Below are 21,720 nucleotides of genomic sequence, written 5' to 3' on the forward strand. Positions count from 1 at the left end.
TATTAAGAGCAGGGGGCTTGGGCAGTCAGTCCTAATTGCCAGAGCGAGAGTGCAGGGGTCTAAGTCGGGGGTTCCAGGATCAGAATCCAAGAGTGATATCTGGAGTCTGGGACTGGGGCTGGGGTTTTAGTACTGACGTCAGCAGGCAGGGATGGAGCCAGCATTCAGAGGGCAAAGCCAGGTCTGTAGCCAGGGTCAGAGTTCAAGCACTGAAGCCCAGGGTCAAAGCCACAGTCAGCGTCCAGGTATCAAAACCAGAGGTCAAAAGCTGGTGTTGGCCTCCCAGTACTGAAGCCAGGGGTAAAAGCTGGTGTCAGAGTCCAAGTACTAAAGCAGGGGCTGGGCTTGGAGTCAGAGTTCAAAGGTGGAAGCCGCGGGTCCAACCTGGAGCCGAGGGTCTGTGAGCTAGCAGAGAGGCAGATCCATCACAGTGGCTGGCAGGGAAGTCAACCTTATTGCAAATATGCTTCCTGGGACTCCTCCTGGGTTTAAATAATGTGCCTAGACCAATTGGGGCCATGAGGGAAGCAGTCAGTTCGACCTTCTGTGGTGATACTTCCTCTGGTTTTATCTCCATGGGAAGTATGTGGTGATGCCTACAGGTTTCCCATTGCTGCCAGGTAGTGGCGTGGAGGTGTCATCTGTCCTGCAGACCCAGGTTCTGGTCCCATCCCCACAGACCCTCAGAAGGTGCAAGACTGTGGAGTTTCTCACACCAATGCAACTCCTTTGGAACAGATCCTTAGCTAGCGTAAATCAGTACAGCTGCATTTGAATCAAAGCAGCTGCATCATTGGCACCAGCTGAGGACCTTGTCCATTGACTTCCCTGGAATTACTCCTGATTTAGACTGATGTGAGATGAGAAAGAGACAAGCTTTCGAGCTGCACAGAGCTCTTCTTAAGGTCTGGGAAAGGTACTCAGAGTCACAGCTAAATACATATAGGAGTTACGTTGGTGTGAGAAACTGAGTACCTTTCCCAGACCTGAGGAGCTCTGTGTAGGTTGAAAGCTTGTCTCTTTCACTAACAGAAGTTGGTCAAGTAAAATATGTTACCTCACTCATCTTGTCTCTCTTTGTAGGGTCTGAAGGTAAACAATGAGTAGTTGTTGGATTTTACAAGTGGTTAAATAGAGCACTGTACACTTGAAATCTAGAGAATTAAAAAAAAAAGATTTCCAAGTATCAAGTTCTTACATTGGACCATGATTACTGACTTTTCCATGTGTTTTTTTAAAAGGTTCTCCCCCTGCCCCTTCTCTGTTGCTTTAGGAAAGACCCAACAGAGGAATCTGAGAAACTAAGGCCCCCCTATCTCACACTGAGTAAAAGGCAGGTGGTTCCCTGGGCAGACCCCCGTTCTTGCAGGACTGAGCCTGCTTGGCTATACAGGGGAATTGGTGACAAAGACTCTGCACAAAGTGCTGTCTTATACACAAACTAAAAACTAGAGGAACACATTTTAATACCCTCCATCAGTTATAGTAGATATAAGATGTAACTTGTAACAATAGAAGCTAAAAACATTTCAAACCGAAGCTTTTTTTTTTAATTCACAGACAGGTGAGAACACAAGGAAACAATGAGACAATATTAGTCAGCATGATAGGCTGTGGTATCAGCACACCTAACCGTTGGCAAGGTTTTTTGAATAAAGTTACCGGTACCAGTTCTTAATTCCTGAGGCTAGATGGAGCAGATAACTAATGTCTTTTTGCACAGCATCCTCAGCAGCCAGCCTGAAAGGGTAGATTATAGTGGAGCAGGCATCAGGACTGAAACATCTAGGCTACTAACTAAAAATCCCAGTGGAGTCAATGGAAGCCTACCTCTCTCTGAGGTGGAAAAGCTGAATTCCATGCAGAAAAACCTGTGTGGGCAGCTTTTGAATGAGATCTTAAAATGCAAGGACCAGTCCTGCTCTCACTGAAGTCAGTGGGAGTTTTGCCATTAATTTGCAGGGCTCACTCCTCCTTCCATTGTTGCACTTTTGGTAAGATTAGGGACTTGCCCTGGTGTCTTTATTCAAGATGTCCCCAACTCTCATGAGGTGCTGCCTGCAGCTCTGTAAGTAGCTCAAGTTCCATTATGGGTTATAGTGTGTATAATTGAGTAGGGAGCAGGTAGCAGTGGTGTGTGCGGGGACCATTGCTAGGAACTGCATTAGGATTTTTTTGTAGTCACGTTCATTCTGGATCCTCTGTTTAAAGATTGCCCCCCAGCACCCAGGGCACTGGCAGCTGGAGGAAAAACTGTCAGCATGACTCCAAAGGAGCTGAACTGTCAAGGAGCAGGGGCATGGGCAAGGGGTTCCAGGGAGTCTGAGATTTGCATGGGAATGGCAGCTCATTCTTCAGAGGACAAACCTCTTCCGACCACTGGAATGATTTGGAGACGATTCTGCAAGGGGATTTTTTTAGGATATCCCACGCCCTTTCCTCCCAGATCCTCTCCTGGGGGTATTTCCTGGTTCTATTCTATGTATATTGTTATACTGCCTGCATCACTACAGTATCTGAGCACCTCCCAGTAGCGCATTATGTGAGACGACTAACATCTGTCATGTATGGTTTGTTGTTTCTTTCATCCTCACCCCAGGGGGAGAAGAGAATTAGCCTTAATAATTAATGCATGTGCTGTTGTGGTACTTTTTGCAACAAGACCTGCAAAGCATTTCAGTTACTTAATGTACAGATGCCCCAGTCTTTAAGTAGGCTTTGGTATTAAGCCAACAATAGCAAAAAGTCAATAGGAAACACAGAACAGATGCTTTCACGACATTATTCTACAAACATAAGGATTACTAAAACATTTGGAGCCAGCTCTTCTGCTGGTGTCCATTGGGCTAGCTCCACTGAAGTCAAAGGAGCGACGCCAATTTGCACCAGGTGAGGATCTGATCCTGGTGATATTGCTATAGTTGTCAAAGGACTTAGACATCTCCTACAGGGTGAAGAATTCTTCAGAGTCTACCCATACATTGTCCTTGATCAGATCCAGACATACCCGAGCTTAACGTACCTGGGACACCAGAAAGAGGATGCCAAGATAATCCTCAAAAAAAACCCCAAACATAAATCATACATCATTGCCGCTAACTCAACTTCAGTAGGACTAAATATTAAGTAATTAATTAAATTAATGTATTAAAGTTAAGCACATGCTTAAGTGCTTTGCTGGAATGGTGTCTTCATGGCAAATACTTCATTAAATACTGGCTGGTGATCTGAAATCTGGGACATGTTTGTAAGTTTTATTTTCCTGTGTTTCAAATATATTCTTCATTGGAAATTGTTTGGAGGAGGGGAGGGAAGTGACTAATGTGGTGCTACTGGTTTTATCAAAGAGCACATAGCTTTCTCAGTGGCTGTAGCTATGGTAATAGCTTTTATCATTTACCAAAGAATAAGTGCTTTTGGACAATGATTCATGATTGTGTGTTGCTTTTCGTAGATAATCTCTTGTGTATTGGACACAACGTGTCAAAAAGTATGATGTTCAAAGAACAGGGTTAGTCTTTCATTTATATCATGTGGTTGTGGATGTGTTGTAGCTTGATTGTTTAAGATTCCATTTTCAGTGAATGCTGGGGCTACGCTGCATAAAAGCAAAAACGCTATTATCAAAATTGAGTTTTTATAATCCTGACATAACATGAGAGGTGACCAAATTATATATGATATATGTATATATATAAACTTTTAAACGGTGCAGGGAAGGAGGGATTTGTCTGTATAGCGACGTAGTGTGCAGCATGCTGGGATGTAATTCCAGTGGCCATGTAAACCCTGCTACCGAGCACGAGGTATTCTGAAGTGGATTTTGATGTGCACTACAGAACTTTTTCTATGCTGCAACAGGATCCCCATATCCGTTTAGTGGGTCGCAGGCTGATGTGCAGTAGATTTACATCCCAACTTGCTGTGCACTGCGTTTCTGTATAAAGAAGTTTGAAGAGTGGCCTATGAGAGGAAGAGTAGCCTTTTTCCTAAGGAGACACAGGATTTCAGGTTCAGTTCCCAGCTCTGCTGCAGATATCCTGGGTCCTCTGAGGGAAATTTGGTAATGTGCCTTAGTTCACCATTTTACAGAATTTTTCCTTTTTGTCTGTATTGTCTGTTTAGATTGTAAGTAGAACTAGTCAAAATAGCCAAAATTAGTTTAATGAAAATTTTCAAATTTGTAATCTTTTTGAAGTACTTGAAACCAACCATTAAAAAAAAATTATGATTCCTTTTCAATTTCTATGTTATCAGAATAGTTAACAACAATTTTGATTTACCCAAGACTGGGTTTTTTGGTAAATAAGATTTGTCTTTATGGAACAGAGCTGTTTTTGATAAACATAAAATTTTGATTATTGAAAACATTTTAGGAATGGTTAAGAATTGAAAAAAAATAAAGGCATGAAATCTTTTGAGAAAAACAAAAAAATTAAGCAATGTCAGCAATTTTTTACAAATTGGAAAAAGGGTATCTTGTGACAGACACAGTTCAACCAGCTTTAGTTTTAAGCTCTCCAGGGTTGTTGCTATTTTATGATGTGTTTGTACAGTGCCTAGGTCAATAAGGCTCTGATCTTTTTGAGGGCATCTTTAGCACTACCATTAATAATAATAATGACAATGGCCAGATTCCAGTTGGTGTCAATGGAGCTATGCCTATTTAGTTCTATCCCAATATTAATGATGATAAAAACAAAATTTCTATACAAATATTGAGCAGAAGGTAGAAAAATATCACTGGTTCTGTTCTTCCTGTACATTCTCACAAAACCCACAGAAGTTAACAATGGAAAAAGGTTTACTATGTTTTTCTGAGGAAATTCTAACCCCTTTCCTTACAAATCTTCCCTGAGGATATTGTCTATTGTTTTTTTCCAGTCTAATTTTACGGTTGGGTCTTCCAACCTTTGGAATGTATTTCACAGGTAAGTACAGCATGCTGTCAAGAGAGGCAGTGTGGACAAGTGGCTACAGTACTTAACTGGGACTCAGGAGAACTGGGTTTTATGCTCAGCTCTCTTATTGTCCTGCTGGGAGACCTTGAGCAAATCACTTCATCTGCCTCAGTTTCCCCATCAGTAAAAGGTGTAATGATACTGACTTATTTTGTAAAGTGCTTTGAGCTCTATGGATGAAAGGCAGTATATAAGAGCTAGGTATTTTTATTGTTGTTATTAATGAGATAATAACACTGAATAGATGGAAGATTCAATGTAGTGGAATTGAAGTTCAGCTTAGGAGCTTCTGAATTCATAGCATAGCACTAAAGTGCCACCCTGGCAGTGGCATCTGTTGTATAGAATGTTGCCAACCATGACTAGTAGGCTTCAATCAGTGACTTCACTTTCAGCTCCCTTATTTATTAGTTAACTTGTAGAAATTGCAAAACCAGAAATTTGTCATGTGAACCATCAGAAAATTCTCACTTGCTCATCTTGCAATCCTGAAACATCCCTATTATTCTGTGAAACCATCTTATCTTGTACTAGATTGTGGCGTGTCTGTACTAACCTTCTGAAATATATTTACATAATATATCTAGTGCCTGGTACACTAGCAGCAACTCTGCCAAGTTTATGTACCGAACAGTGAACTTATAAGTGTCTGCTTTAATACATGGCCTGACTTTGATTCACAGTCGCTGGTTCAGGCCTCAAGTCCTGCACCAGGCCCAGTACTCCAGGATCTCTGTACTACACCTTTGATGGAGGACTGTAATGGGGTTCACTCACTGCAAGAGTTCCTCTTCCTGGCCAGGCATGGCATAGTGGCTTTCTTCCCATATGGCGGCTCCTGCAAATAGTCAGTCCATGGCTGCAATGGTCTCTCTTCCCATATTTCACTGTGCTCCCTCTTTGTGATTCAGCCCTGTGGCTAGATCACTATATAATCTGCCCCCTTCCAGGGTATCAAAGTCTCACCAGACCAGATGTCTGGGTGGCACCTGCAACAGTGCTGTCCCCTTCATTTCCCAGTGACTGGTAGGGGAACTCAGGCTCCTCTTCTCCCCCCACTTTGTTATTGTTTCCCTGGACTTCTTCCAACCCAGGCTTCTCAGGCTTTCTTTCTCCACAACTCCTCTGGAGTTGATCCTGCTTCCTGCGCCAGGATCCCAGGGCTCATTCTCCCACCTGGGTTTCCCCTTCCTCCCCTCCTCTCTGCTCTCAGAGAGTGACTGCAGACTCTTTCCTTATGGCCTCCTGCTACTAAAGACTTCCTCTCTTTATATTCCTTACCCAGCTTCTCCCCGAGCTGGGCATCACCAGCAATTAGTATTCATAACCCCCTCGGCCTCCCTTTAGGTGCAACTATGAAGATTAATTGGCCCCTTTTGGGGTCTCCTTAACTCCTTCAGGGCCAGTGTGGGGTGAACACCTCGTCAGAATGCCTTTTTTCATTTGACAAATGGATTTTCAAAAGCACGATGTTGCTCATGTATGATGCTGTCATGCACAAACATGAAATACCCTGAATGATGGGAGTGTCCCCTGCAGTTTATAATTCTGCGGTATTGTTAGGCCACTTGTCTTTAAGATTGCATTGAAACGAGGGCTTGTGTAACACAGAGAATGTGGCTGAACATAGCTTTGGTGTGATTGAATTGCAAACGCAACTATTTAATTTCTCTCCGAGGCCCCCACAGTTTCTCTTACCCTCAAGTAGTATCAGGAATGCCAGGTGGGTTGCAGAACCTCCACTCTAATGACAGAGGGATGTATTGTTGGAGCGTTTCAAGCTAATTCAAATTTCTGAAGGTAAAAAAAAGGAAAAATGCTTGTGGAATATCAGCCTTTGATCAGCTTTATGATGGCCTATAAAATGCTCTACAAATTGAGAGAAGTCTGTTGATTTTTATAGCTGTTTCAGTGTCTTGTTTGTTTGTTGGTTTGTTTCCTGTAGAGGAGTGCTTAAATACCAGATTAACCTAGAGGAACACCCTCCCGGTTGCTTTCATCCTAACACAACTCTCCAAGAGGATATTCCAGTGGCAGGGATTTTAGAAGAGCCTTTTCCTGAATATACTCCTGAGCCTTTCCAAGCAGAACCTGAACCATTTGTACAAAATAACGTTGTGAGAATTTGCACTGAGGAACCCAAGTTCCAGTCGCACTTCCCAGAGGTCTGTATGATCCGATGTTTCAGGTTTTACAGGCAATGTCAAGTCTTTCAGTCAGCCACAACCACTCATTATTACTTCTCTGGACAAGGAGTTTTAATAATGGAAAATATTAAAACCTTTTCAGGCATCCATAGATTTGGTGGCATGAGATAATCTATATAAACTTCTTAGAGCACAAGACAGAATGGTGAACAGTGTGCAGTGGGGAAAATTTTAGGGACCTTTGATGAGCATTTTGAGACTTGAGCTTAGCTGAAACAATTGGACTCCACTTGTACTGATTTTAACCATATACATGTAAGTTTGGTTACACATTACTTAGGTGTAATTGTTATCAAAATATAGATTTGGCTTTGTAGTAGAAATTAGATAATCTGTGTCACTATTTCATTATTGTTGTTATTGCTGTTATCTATATTACAGTAGAGCCCAGAGTCCCATATCAGCATCAGAGCCCCATTGTATTAAGCACCATACAAAACATAAGAAGAGACAGTTCTCGCTGAAGATCTTATAAACTAAGACCATGATCCCGCAACAAACTGCAGGAAGATCCTTTTGTAGAGTGTTGCTGAAGTCAGTGGGTCTTTGTGTATGCTGAGTTTCATCAGCACAGAGCTCTTTGCTGAATTAGGGTTTAAATGAAGACAAAACACTATAGGGGGCTGTAACATACATCAGGAAGTAATGGGAGAGAGATTGTTGGAAATTAAAGAAATATATGAGTAATCTCTACTGGCCACCTGCATAGTCATGGTCAGTTGGCAAATCCTATTGCCATCATGTGGTTCTTAAGGAGGGATTTGAAGGAGGAGAGGGCAGCGGTTTGACAGGCTATAGTTAGGGAGGGTGATCCGTGCAAAAGGGGGCTCAAGGGAAGTGTTATACGGGAGGTGAAACTAGATGATCACAGTGGTCCCTTCTGGCCTTGGAATCTTGGAAATTCTCCTTTTGCAAGGACCGTCCTTTCACTGTAGAGAAGAAGGCAAAGGAGTGATCGAGGCTGGTATTGTAGGCAGAGTGGAGGGGGAGATGGGATGAGATACATGAGTGAAAGTAGAAATGGGAGAGGTGGGAAAAGTCCTAAAGGTGATTACAATAAGCTTGGATTGGATGCAGTGGAGAACAGGTAACCATTTGAAGGGTTCAGGGAGGAGAGTGATGTGTTCAGAATGATGGGCCAGGAGAGCTTATTTTAGCAACAGTGTTTGAAAAGAACCCGAGTGCAGAGGTGGATGCCAGGCAGGCTATAGAGGAGGAGGATGCAGTAGTCTAGCTGGAAGATGATGATGCCCTGGAAGACAGAGAGAGCAGTGGGAGCCTGGAAATGTGATAGAGGCAGGAGCATCATTGTAAAGCATCTTAGGGCAGGTCACATCTCCAGTATTTGTTAAGGGTCCTTTATATTGTTTGCTGCCCTGCTCTTGCAGAGCAGGCATAGTCCCTGGTCTTGCAAAAAGCTTCACCCCTGAAGTCAGAGGGACTTCATGCAGGTGTAAGGTGACACACAGGAAATGCTGCTTCAGAATGGTTCTGTGTGTCTCAAGGCCAATATGTCTGGTGAACTCTTTTCAAATCTTTCAGTGGGCGCGCTAATATTCAAATGGAAATGAATCTGATGCACTAGATTTACTCGTATCACCCTGTCTCTGTTCCATGTGTCCTTCAGGGCATCCAAACAAAGTTCTCTTTGGGAGATGAGTTAATAGAATTTGTGTATTATATGTGGTGCTTTCCCAGCGCCAGGTGACATTATTATCTATGTAGCCAAGGGAAGCTGGCTGAACTTAGAAGTGCCTTATGCTGTGCAAGCTACTAGGGCAAAAGAAGTCTGCTGCATTTCTAAGCTCTGTGAGCTTTTAAACTTGCTAGGGCTGTAGATGCCTTTGGACCTTACAAGCTCTGCAACTTGTGAGAGATGCTGGTACTTTGAGTGTGAAAATCAGAGAGGAAGGCTGGACTGGTACACAGCAGAGCTGGGTTTAGTCCATACCTCTGCCATGGGCTCCCTAAGGGTATGTCTACACAGGTAGCGGCACCAAGCCCCCCAGCCCAGGTTGACAGCCTGGGGCTTGTGGGGATCATGCTAGCATTTTAAAAGTAGCTGTATAGATGGAGCTTGGGCTCTGAAGCCCCCTCTGACCCCCAGCTTCACAGCCCGAGTTCCAGCCTGAGCCACAATGTCTACACAGCTATTTTTAGGGCAGCAGCATGAGCCCCGCTTGCCCAAGTCTGTCGAACCAGGCTGGGAGGCTGGCTGCCGCAGACTGTGTAGGCACACGCTGTGTGATGGTGGGCAAGTCACTTAATCTCCCAGTGGCCAAATCCCATCTGTAAACTGGGACTAAGAATGCTTCCTATCTCCCACTCTTTGTCTATTTAGACTGTGAGGGTGAGATTCACAAAATTACTTAGATACCTAAACCCAAGACGTAGGCACCTAAGTCCCAGTTTGTGCTCTGCTGCAATCCGTAAAACTCCTGCTGAACACCGTAGGTGCCTAAATTCACTCGGTGGCCATGTTTTTTGCTGTAAAAGTTCCCTCACCATCTGTGTTTCTGCCTCTGGGCATGCGTACTGCTGCCTCCCTCTAGACGTCCGGGTGCCTGTCTCCTGCCTAAGCCCCAGAGCAAACCGGAGAAGGTAGGCAGACGAACACCTATGTTGTGTGCCAGGCCCAGTTCAATAGCTGAGCTCAGAGGCAGGTCCATACAAAACAGCTGGGGTGAGGAAGGGAAGGAGAACTTCTGTTATCACCTGTTATTTGAGAAACCTGTGATTCAAGCTCCCCTCGGCCTGATGAGGAGAAGGGATTTGAACTGGGCTCTACCACCTCTCAGACGAGTGCTTTAACTGCTCGGCTATGGATAGGGTGACCAGATGTCCTGGTAAAATTGGGACTATCCCGATTTTTAACCCTTTGTCCTATGTCCCGATCAATGTATGATGGGGATGCCATTTGTTCTGATACTCAGGTAAGGAGGTGAGCGGGAGGGAGGCGCTGACTCTGTGGGTGCTCCAGGGTTGGAGCACCCACGGGGAAAAATTGCAGCCAAGCTCCCCCATCCTCGTTTCCTTCTCTCCCCCTACCCCCCAGCGTGCCACGTACCCGCTCCTCCCTACTCCCAGCGCTTCCCGTTGCCTAACAGCTGTTTGGCAGTGCTTAGCGCTTTCCAGGAGGGAGCGGGGAGGAGCAGGGACATGGCGCACTCAGGGGAGGAGGTGGAGAAGAGGCAGGGCAGGGCCGGGGACTTGGGGGAAGGGGGTGGAATGTGGACAAAGCAAGGGCGGATGCTTGGGCGGGAAGAGGCGGGGGGTGAGTGAGCACCCACCCGACAGGGGGGAAGTCGGTGCCGTAGGGGTGAGTAGCGGGTGGGAGGGTGAAGAGGCAGGCGAGCGAGTGGTAGGTGGGGGACTGAGGAGGGATGCAGCAAGCCAGCAGGGGGCCAAGGGATCAGGAAGGGCACGGGGGGGAGAGAGGGCGGGACCTGGGGCAGAGTTGTGGCAGAGCCTGGGAGGAGCTGGGGTGGACTGTGGGCGGGGCTGACGGCACCCCAATGTGTCCCAATATTTTAGTAGTGTGATCTGGTCACACTAGCGATGGAACATGCTGATGTGGGAATCTCTCCTATTGAAGTTGTTCCACTTTAATTAAAGAACTGAATAATTCAATATTAATTGGGCCAGAGAAAGATTTAGAATAACTCTGTCGCCTAGTGATTAGGATAGTCACCTCCTCCTCCTCCATTGGGACTACTTGCAAAGTAAAGCCATGTCTACATTTATGGCGGCATGCCAGAGTACAGACACTGCATGCCCAGCTAGCATGGTGAGATATGGTTTAGGTGAGTAGAGTAGTGTAGAGTGCCCGACCTGCCTGAGCCACCAGGGTATATACTCTACATGGCTCTCTACACGCCCAAGCAGTGCCACCCATGACTACCCTGCTATTTTTAACAGCATAGTGTCTTACTGCCTCATTGGAGCCTTTCACTGTGACATGGAGAATCACAGAACCATAAGGTTTAACAGGCTACTTTTCACTGCAGCCTGTAGTTACATGTGTAGTGCCTGTATTTCAGATGTCTAAGACATCAGTCAACATAAGGATGGTAGAACTAGGCTGTATAAGGAGTCATGTTATTTTGAAATCAGAAAAGAAAATTATTCCTTGAAGTAATATTTTTGTTTTTCTTCTACAGACTTGGCTTTGGATTTCTGGACCTTTGTGCTTATATTGTGCAGAAAGGCTCTACCGCTATATCCGCAGTTATAAACCAGTCACAATAACGTCAGTGATAAGCCATCCCTCTAATGTCCTTGAACTACGAATGAGGAAAGAAAACTTTAAAGCAAAGCCTGGTCAGGTGAGTTGACTCTCAGCACATAAAACTACAGCTTCTCTTATACAAGGGTTGAGGGATGCTTTTCACTTTGGGGTATTGTTAGTAGCAGCTATGATCGAATGTTTTGAACATATCTTTTTTACCATTCATTGTTCTGGGTGATTTATTTCAGTACATCATTCTGCACTGTCCAAGAGTGTCAGCATTAGAAAGCCATCCATTTACGCTCACAATGGTAAGAAATCCATTTACTTTGAGTTATTGCATTTTAAGTGGCTTCCCATTTATTTATTTTTGGTGAGTGAGTGTTCTCTCTCATTTACAGTGAAAATTCCTTGAATAAGAGCTTCTGGTTCATTTAAGAGGCTACCTGTGAATATAAAGTGATGTGATTGTTATGTCTCTCAGCATTTTATGTGTATTTAATTTTGTCTACTGTTGAGAAAATGATAGTAGGAACCTATTTTCTAACTTCCATTAGTGGAAAATAATAATAATAATAATAATAATAATAAAAAATCCATTCTATTTTGCTCTTTCAAATATAAACAAAATAGCACTGAAAATCTTTGTGGAATTAGGCACAAACTTTCGTTTTGTCTGTTTGGTGAAATAAACTTAAACAAAGACATTGTGTCAGTTTCTTTTAGTTTAGTCCATAAATAAGTTCTTTTTTCAGTCTTCTACTATATTTGTAATTTGTTGTGAAGTTTACCAGTGATGTAGGACCAGTGAGATGGTGCAGGTGGAGAGTATGGGCCTATTTCGTCTTCCTATTATGACTGATTTATCCCATTGTAAGTGTGAAAAGACCAGAATCAGACTCATTTCATTTAAATATTAAATAGAAAATATCTTTTGATTGTTTTCCCTGTATTGAAGTTAACAGAAATAAAAACTAATAGGATTCATGAGTAATATTTGCACAGTGCCTGCAAGGTGCAAAGAACTGTATAAATGCTAGTTTTCATTAAATTAGCTCACTCTGTGGAACAATCTTTTATGTCCAGTGTGATGTCAGGTTCCAAAATAATAACTGCTGCTAGCAACTAGCATGGAATTGACCAATATAATTAAGGACACTTGACCAGATCCTGCAGATTTTTCTCTAGCAAATCTTTGAATTGACTCCTACGGGAATTTTGCCAGAGGGAAGACTGCAGAAGTGGGCTCAGTGGCATAAACTGACATAAGTTCATAGTTCATTGACATCAAGTTGATTGCACTAGTTGAGGATCTGGCCTGCCATTTGGAAAAATCTGTTACAGTGATGGCATCCATTGCAAGAAGCAGATCTCAAGACTGGGTGAGACAGATGTGGTTTCTCAGTCAATGTAAATAATTCATTTATGTTCAAATATAGTGTTATGTATTTTCAGCTGAGTACAAATATCTAGTTGATATATTAGTTTAGATCTGTAGCAGAAGAGATGGTAAAGTAACTTTCTCTTATGTACAATGCATTCTATGCTAAAGTAGGGTGATATTAACAGCCAGTAGGATAGGTCCATCAATGTCTATTAGCCAAGATGGTCAGGGATGCAATCCCATGTGCTGGGAGTCCCTAAGCTTATAACTGTCAGATGTTGGGACTTGACGAGAGGGGATGGATCACTCAATAATTGCACTATTCTGTTCATTCGCTTGGAATCATCTGGCATTGGCCCCTGTCAGAAGACAGGATACTGGGCTAGATGGACCATTGGTCTGACCCAGTGTGGCTGTTCTTATGTCCTTATGTAACATAGTATATAGCGCTTTAAATATTCCTTCATATTAAATTGCTATTTTGACATTAGCTCTGATTTTTATTGCCCCAAATGTATTTCAGTAACACTTTAATTACAGCAAAGAGTCCTTTGGCACCTTATAGACTAACAGACGTATTGGAGCATGAGCTTTCGTGGGTGAATACACTACATGCATCCAACAAACTGAGTATTCACTCATGAAAGCTCATGCGCCAATACATCCGTTAGTCTATAAGGTGCCACAGGACTCTTTGCTGCTTTTGCAGATCCAGACTAACACAGCTACCCCTCTGATACTTTAATTACGCTATAGTCGATGCTATTACTGGGTGGTTTATTGCATAACAAGAACTTGAAACATCTAGACTTACAATAGTCTTCTCTGTCCAGCTTAGGCAGGGAACAGTAGTTTCCAGATGTCTTTCTAGGTCATTGTTCTGCCTTGGGCTGCTTCTTTGCTTAGAAAGCTTTTTTTACTGCAATATAATGCTAGACATGGGATGAGTCTTAAGGGCATGTAGGCAATATCTTGACTCGGTATTTTTTTCCCTGCTCCTGTCTGACCTACTTGTAGGTACCAAGCATTAATGATTTCAGTGTGAGTTTTGCCAACTTTTCTTATTCTTTTACATAATAATAATAATAATAATTAATAATCTCTTCTTCTTGTTATTTTATAGTGTGCATGGTGCTTAATAGTCAAGTAAAAGTGGTAGACTTGGGAGCTTGCAATGTCAGTATTGGACATAATGCAGCAAACAATGCCATTAGACAAAGGCTGGAGGGAAGGGGAGTATAGGCAAAGAAGGAGGGCTATGCATCTTTATTGGTCCCTCTTTTTTTTTTTTTTTAAAAAAAAGATTTAATATGTTGCTGCTTGGGTTAGTGCCTGGTATTAAATAAGGCTGGGGTGAAAGCCCAATACCTGCTCCCATTGAAGCCTCCGGCAGACCTTCCACCTGTCTCTGTGTACACTAGGTCTCAGCCAAGTGAGGTAAATAAGATGACATTTTGTAAAGAGGTGGAGTAATTTGTGCAATTTAATAGTCCTCTTCTCCCTCATTCCCTCCCACTCAGTGGAAGGAGTAAAGTGTGAAACTCGTACGTGGATTTGGAGAGGCAAAATCCGTATCACTGCCTAGAGATGAGAGCTGCTCCCCTGCCTACCTCTATTGTGGCTGCTATTTTACCCTCTAAGCTGGATCAGCAGTCAAAGGCTTCAGTTCCACTTGTGCACCCTGTTGAAATCATTGGATCCATGCAGTCATTAATCCTGTGGATCTTCCTCCAGCCTGCTCCAATGACTGAAACATTTTGCTACTTGAAAACACATTTATCTTTTCTAATATGAAAAATCCATTTATTTTTATCCATTCTTTCATTTTGTCTTGCTCAAAATTTCAAGTTTCCAGAGGGGTGAAAAAGAGGCTGCACAGCTTCTGCAGTTCCCTGGAGGAATCCTGCTGGTCAGCTCAGCAAATTCTTTTGGGGGCTCCCAGGTAGCTCACAATAGAATAGACATTGCACCATCCTTGAATAGGGTACATCACCCTCCACATTGTCTCTCAGCTACCTCTGTACAACTTTTGTCAATGTGCTCTCTATTAAGCAGATTTAAGAATATTTATTTCCCTAGGTCCCTTTCAGAGCATCGAACAGTCACTCCCAAAGTGCTGTTTGGTGTGGCATTCAAAAACTCTTCTCCTTGGACCCCTGTGTGCCCAATTTCCTTACTTTAGACGAGTATTTCCTATCACTTTTCAGAACAAAACCCTGGTGAAGTAAAACAAAATAAATATGGTTTCTTTCCTTTATTGCAGCCTGTGTGCCAAGGCTTCTGAACTTCCACAGAGCCTTGTCCAGAGCTCATTCAGATCAATGGGAATCTTTCCACTTACTTCAAGGGGCTTTGGATCAGGGCGACAGGCTTATTATGTACTTTAATAGGGAGTTTGCCCAACAAGGTAACAAAAATGTTCAAGAGGTTTTACTTTTTTTTGTTGGCAAGGATATTTTAAAAAAAAAATTGTATATCACTTACTTTTAATTAGGATATGAGATGTTCCTCTCTCTGCGTTACACAGATTAATCTCGTGAGTCTTGTATTTCTGTGTAAATATATATTTTTGGCCAAGTTTTCAAAAGAGGCTAGTGATTTCTGGATGCCTCCATGTTTGGGTGCCCAATTTGAAATTCCTTAAAGGGACCTGATTTTCAGAGAGGTGATGCTCAGAATACTATGAAAATCAGGCCTGTCATAACATTTCTTCCCAGATATGGACCTTAGCGTCCAAAATATGGGTGTTAGCATGAAAACCTCCAAGCTTAGTTACCAGCTTGGACCTGGTAATTGCTGCCACCAGCCAGGAATTATACAGTGCCTAGCTCACTGTGGTCTCCCCAAAACCTTCCCTGGGGGCCCCAAGACTCAGGTTCCTTGAGTCTCACAACAAAGGGGAATAAACCATTTCCCTTCCCCCTCCTCCCCTCCAGGTGTTCCCTCCCTGGGTTCCTGGAGAGATATACAGAAGCAAGCTCTGTGAATCTAAACAAAGGGATTCTACCCTCCCTGTTTCAAGTCCTGGAAACACAAGTACCGAGAGAGCTAATCTCTCTTCCCCCTCACCCAGAGGGTATGCAAAGTCAGGCTTAGTAAATTTAACACAAAGAGATTTTCCCCCTGACTTCTTCCTCGCACCAATTCCCTGGTGAGCTGCAGACTCAATTCCCTGGAGTCCCCACTAAAGAAAAACTCCCAACAGGTCTTAAAAAGAAAGCTTTATATAAAAAGAATGAAAAAGGACATAAAATATAGTCTCTGTATTAAGGTGACAATATACAGGGTCAATTGCTTAAAGGAAAAAAATGAATAAACAGCCTTATCCAAAAAGAATACAGTTTAACACATTCCAGCCTCTACACACATGTAAATACAAAAAAACAATATAAACCTATTGTCTTACTATCCTTGTGCTTACAACTTGGAAACAGAAGATTAGAAAGCCTGAAGACAGAAGAATCACTCTCAGAGTCACAAGACAAAGAACAAAGAACTCACACCCAAAACTTTCCTCCACCCAGATTTGAAGAAGTCTTGTTTCCTGATTGGTCCTCTGGTCAGGTGTTTTTTGTTACCCCTTTCCAGGTGAAAGAGACATTAACCCTTAGCTATTTGTTTATGACACGCCCCCCAAATTGCAGACAGTGGGGAACCTCACTGGCGGCGATTTCCTCCTAGAACTTTAAAATAAACAGATTAATACAACACATGCACCATTACATATACCACTAAGTATATAACTAACAGACTTTTAGATTTTAAGAACACTTTTTAACTACTGGATTCTGGGAAACTTTCACAGGAGAGTGCATCAGCTACTTTGTTAGAAGCTCCTGAAATGTGCTGAATTTCAAAATCAAAATCTTGGAGAGCTAAACTCCAACGAAGAAGTTTCTTCTTGTTCCCCTTGGCAGTATGAAGCCACTTTAGCACAACATGGTCAGTTTGTAGCTGGAACCGCTGTCCCCAAACATATGGGTGTAGCTTTTCCAGGGCGTACACAATGGCGTAGCATTCCTTTTCACTGACTGACCAGTGATTTTCCCTCTCAGACAGTTTCTTGCTGAGAAACACGACAAGATGGAAGTTGTGATCCGTTGCTTCCTGCATGAGAACTGCTCCTATACCACGCTCAGATATATCTGTGGTTACTCGGAATGGCTTGTCAAAGTCCGGGGCCCTGAGCACAGGGTCAGACATGAGCATCGCCTTAAGTTGGGTAAAGGCCTTTTGACACTCATCAGTCCACTTAACTGCATTCGGCTGGGTCTTTTTGGTCAGGTCGGTCAGTGGGGCAGCGATTTGGCTGTAGTGTGGTACAAATCTCCTGTAATACCCGGCCAAGCCTAAGAAGGATTGGACCTGTTTCTTTGACTTTGGGACAGGCCACTTTTGGATAGCATCCACCTTGGCCTGTAGGGGGTTTATGGTTCCTCGACCCACCTGGTGTCCCAGGTAAGCTACTCTGTTTTGGCCTATTTGACACTTTTTGGCCTTAACAGTTAGTCCGGCCTGCCTGATGCGCTCAAAGACCTTTTCCAGATGTAGTAGGTGTTCGGGCCAGGAGTCTGAAAAACTGGCCACATCATCGAGGTAGGCAACTGCATATTCTCCCAGTCCTGCTAGTAGACCATCTACCAGCCTCTGGAAGGTGGCGGGTGCATTTCGAAGCCCGAAAGAAAGGACATTAAATTCATACACCCCCGCATGGGTGATGAATGCTGACCTTTCCTTGGCAGGTTCATCTAGCGGTACTTGCCAGTACCCCTTGGTTAAGTCTATTGTAGAGATGAACTGGGCACATCCCAACTTCTCCAATAGCTCATCGGTGCGTGGCATTGGATAGTTGTCTGGACGAGTTACCGCATTTAGCTTACGGTAGTCCATGCAAAAGTGTATTTCCCCATCTGGTTTGGGTACCAGAACCACTGGAGATGCCCATGCACTGGTAGATGAGCGTATTATACCCATCTGTAGCATGTTCTGGATCTCCCGTTCTATAGTAGCTTGGGCGTGAGGAGACACCCGGAAGGGTGGGGTTCTAATGGGGTGAGCATTACCTGTGTCAATGGAGTGGTATGCCCGTTCAGTCTGTCCTGGGGTGGCTGAGAACAATGGGGCGAAGCTAGTGCACAGCTCCTTGATTTGTTGCTGCTGCAGACGTTGCAGGGTGGTTGAGAGGTTCACCTCTTCCACGCCACCGTCTTTTTTCCCTTCGTAGTAGACACCTTCAGGCCACTCAGCATCATCTCCCTGGACTGTAAACTGACAAACCTGTAAGTCTCTGGAATAGAAAGGCTTGAGAGAATTAACATGATACACTCTGGGTTTTAGAGAGGAATTGGGAAATGCTATCAGGTAGTTAACAGCTCCCAGGCGCTCTTGGACCGTGAATGGCCTTTCCCATGATGCTTCCATCTTATGGGCCTGTTGCGCCTTCAAGACCATAACCTGGTCTCCTGCCTTGAAGGAATGTTCTCTGGTATGTTTGTCATACCAGGCCTTTTGCTCTTCCTGAGCATCCTTTAGGTTCTCTTTAGCAAGGGCTAAAGAGTGTCAGAGGGTGCTTTGTAGGTTGCTTACAAAGTCCAGAATGTTAGTTCCTGGAGAAGGCGTAAACCCCTCCCATTGTTGCTTCACCAACTGTAATGGCCCCTTAACCTCGTGGCCATACACAAATTCAAATGGTGAAAACCCTAAACTGGGATGTGGTACAGCCCTGTAGGCAAACAGCAACTGCTGCAACACTAGGTTCCAATTATTGGAGTGTTCGTTGCTGAATTTGCGTATCATGGCTCCCAATGTTCCATTAAACCTTTCGACCAGGCCATTGGTTTGATGGTGGTACGGGGTGGAAACCAAGTGGTTCACCCCATGAGTTTCCCACAGTTTTTGCATGGTCCCTGCCAGGAAATTAGATCCTGAATCTGTAAGGATGTCGGAGGGCCAACCTACCCTGGCAAAAATGTCTATTAGGGCCTGACACACAGCGTTAGCCCTGGTGTTGCCTAGAGCTACTGCTTCCGGCCATCGGGTAGCAAAGTCCACGAAAGTCAGTACGTACTGCTTTCCTCTGGGTGTCTTTTTTGGGAAAGGAACCAGAATATCCACAGCTACTCGCTGAAATGGGACCTCAATTATGGGGAGTGGCTGGAGAGGGGCCTTGACCTGGTCTTGGGGTTTTCCCAGTCTTTGGCATACCTCACAAGACCGGACATACTTGGCAACGTCCTTGCCCATCCCCTCCCAGTGGAAGGACTTCCCCAATCTGTCTTTGGTTCTATTCACCCCAGCATGGCCACTGGGATGATCATGGGCTAAGCTTAAGAGCTTCCCCCGGTACTTAGTTGGAACCACCAACTGTTTTTGCGGCTGCCATTCTTCCCGGTGTCCACCAGAAAGAATCTCCTTGTATAAAAGTCCTTGGTCTATAACAAACCGGGATTGGTGAGAAGAGCTGAGAGGCGGTGGGGTGCTCCGTGCCGCCGCCCAAGCTTTCTGAAGGCTGTCATCTGCTTCCTGCTCAGTCTGGAACTGTTCCCTTGAGGCTGGGGTCACCAGTTCTTCCTCAGACTGTGGACTTGGGCTTGGTCCCTCTGGAAACGATGTAGGTGATGGGGTTGTTTCCGTTGCTGGTGAACCGCTCTCCGCTGGTGCACCTGAATGTATTTCAGGCTCTGGCTGAGCCTTTTGGGTATGGCTGTCTGTTGCTTCTGCCAGTTTTGGCTCGCTGGCGCCCTCTGCTGTTGAGTTTGAAGATGTGGTTGCAATTGCTGGTGCTGGTTGCTGTTCCAGTTCCGGGCCTGGGACTGGAGGTGCTGTGGCTGTTTCAGTGGTTGGCATGGAATCCGGGTCCACTACCTCTGTCTGGGTCTCTGGTAACACAGACGGGGCGTCTGTGGACGGCTCAGGAACAGGAATGGGTCTGGAAGCTTGCCGGGTTTGGCTGCGTGTAACCATTCCCACTCTCTTGGCCTGCTTCACCTGGTTGGCCAAGTCTTCCCCCAGTAGCATGGGGATGGAATAATTGTCATAGACTGCAAAAGTCCACATTCCTGACCAGCCTTTGTACTGGACAGGCAGTTTAGCTGTAGGCAAGTCTACAGCTTGTGACATGAAGGGGTAAATTGTCACTTGGTCCTTTGGGTTGATGAATTTGGGGTCGACGAAGGATTGGTGGATAGCTAACACTTGTGCCCCCATGTCTCTCCACGCAGTAACCTTCTTTCTGCCCACTCTCAAATTTTCCCTTCGCTCCAAGGGTATTTGAGAGGCATCTGGGCCTGAGGATCTTTGGTGTGATGGTGGTGTAACGACTTGCACTCGGTTTGGGTTCTTTGGGCAGTTTGCCTTTATATGTCCCAGTTCATTACACTTAAAGCATCTTCCAGCTGACTGGTCACTGGGTTGAGGTCAGTTACTGGAGACTGGTGAGGTGGAAGAATAGAGTGTCTGTGGCTTTCCTTGGGTTGTAGGTGGGGTCTTTGGCTGCCCTCAGTTGTAGGGTTTTTTGTCGGTGTGCCCTCTGGGGTATTCGTTCCCCTTGACAGTAGCTTTCTTGCTTTCTGCCACTTCCATCCACCTGGCTCCAATCTCCCCCGCCTCGGTGAGATTTTTGGGTTTTCCATCTTGTATGTACCATGTTATGTCCTCAGGAACACCATCCAAGAACTGATCCAGTTGTATGACGAGGTGCAGTTTGTCCAAGGATTTAACATTGTTTCCTGATATCCAGGCCTCATAATTTTTCCCAGCGTAGTAGGCGTGTCTGGGAAAGGACACATCTGGTTTCCACTTTTGAGTTCTGAAACGCCGACGGGCATGATCCGCTGTTATCCCCATTCTGAATCTGGCCTTGGTTTGAAACAGTTTATAATCGTTCATTCGGTCCTTTGGCATTTCAGCCGCCACCTCTGCTATGGGTCCACTGAGCTGTGGCCTCAGCTCTACCATGTACTGATCTTCAGAGATGCTGTACCCAAGACAGGCTCTTTCAAAAATTTCCAAGAAGGCCTCGGTGTCATCCCCTGCCTTCTAGGTGGGAAATTTCCTGTGCTGTGGAACAAGTATTGGCAAAGGGTTGTTAGGATTGGCTGTGTTTTGTTGCTTAGCCTTTTCTAATTCCAGGGCCTGCTGGTGGGTTTCCCTCAGGAGTTCCAACTCTCTCCTGTGGGTTGCCTCTTTTTCTCTTTCCCTCAGCTCCATCTCTTGTAGTTTTTTTTCCATATCTCGCCTGTGCTCGGCATCTTTGATTATTTCTTGGCCTCCATTTTTTCCTTAGAAGTCATGGTTCCTGTTTTCTTGTGTTGGGGTGCCCTCCGGTGTTTATTGTCTGAACTGCTGGCTCTGTTGTCTCCTGGGGTTTGCCTAGCAACAGTGCCTTTTTTTTTCTAGCTAATCTTTTAAATGTAAAATAAACCAGAAAAACCACTTTATTTGCATGTGTGTTGTGCTGGGTACTTAACTCTCAATCAGAGTGCTATAGTATAAGAAAAGACCCTTAATAGTTCCTTAATGGTTCCTTGCTTAATATGCAAGCTACTGCCAGGAGAGAACAGAAAAAAAAAATTATCTCTGGTTCCTTTTAAAACCAAACCCTCTCTACTTAAAAGCCCCTAGAAAAAAAAAGAAAAATATAATATTCCTACTGGCTTCTGGATTCTATCTTTATCCCACCGCCACCACCATGTCACAACATTTCTTCCCAGATCTGGACCTTAGCGTCCAAAATATGGGTGTTAGCATGAAAACCTCCAAGCTTAGTTACCAGCTTGGACCTGTTAATTGCTGCCACCAGCCAGGAATTATACAGTGCTTAGCTCACTGTGGTCTCCCGAAATCCTTCCCTGGGGGACCCCAAGACTCAGGTTCCTTGAGTCTCACAACAAAAGGGAATAAACCATTTCCCTTCCCCCTCCTCCCGTTCAGGTGTTCCCT

General features: G+C 44.4%; 1 protein-coding gene across 2 annotated transcripts in view; it reads left to right on the forward strand.

Moving 5' to 3' along the window:
• NOX4 (NADPH oxidase 4) overlaps positions 1 to 21,720 on the forward strand; it is a 172,019-nt gene that overhangs the window by 36,442 nt on the left and 113,857 nt on the right. For both annotated transcript variants that reach the window (XM_050941509.1, XM_050941510.1), the window contains exons 8-10: positions 6,907 to 7,126; positions 11,329 to 11,493; positions 11,645 to 11,707. In XM_050941509.1, the coding sequence (XP_050797466.1) occupies positions 6,907 to 7,126; positions 11,329 to 11,493; positions 11,645 to 11,707 (448 nt within the window). The remainder of the gene's footprint in view (positions 1 to 6,906; positions 7,127 to 11,328; positions 11,494 to 11,644; positions 11,708 to 21,720) is intronic.

Source organism: Gopherus flavomarginatus, chromosome 1 (assembly GCF_025201925.1).
Source record: "Gopherus flavomarginatus isolate rGopFla2 chromosome 1, rGopFla2.mat.asm, whole genome shotgun sequence".
NCBI classification, from domain to species: Eukaryota; Metazoa; Chordata; order Testudines; family Testudinidae; genus Gopherus; species Gopherus flavomarginatus.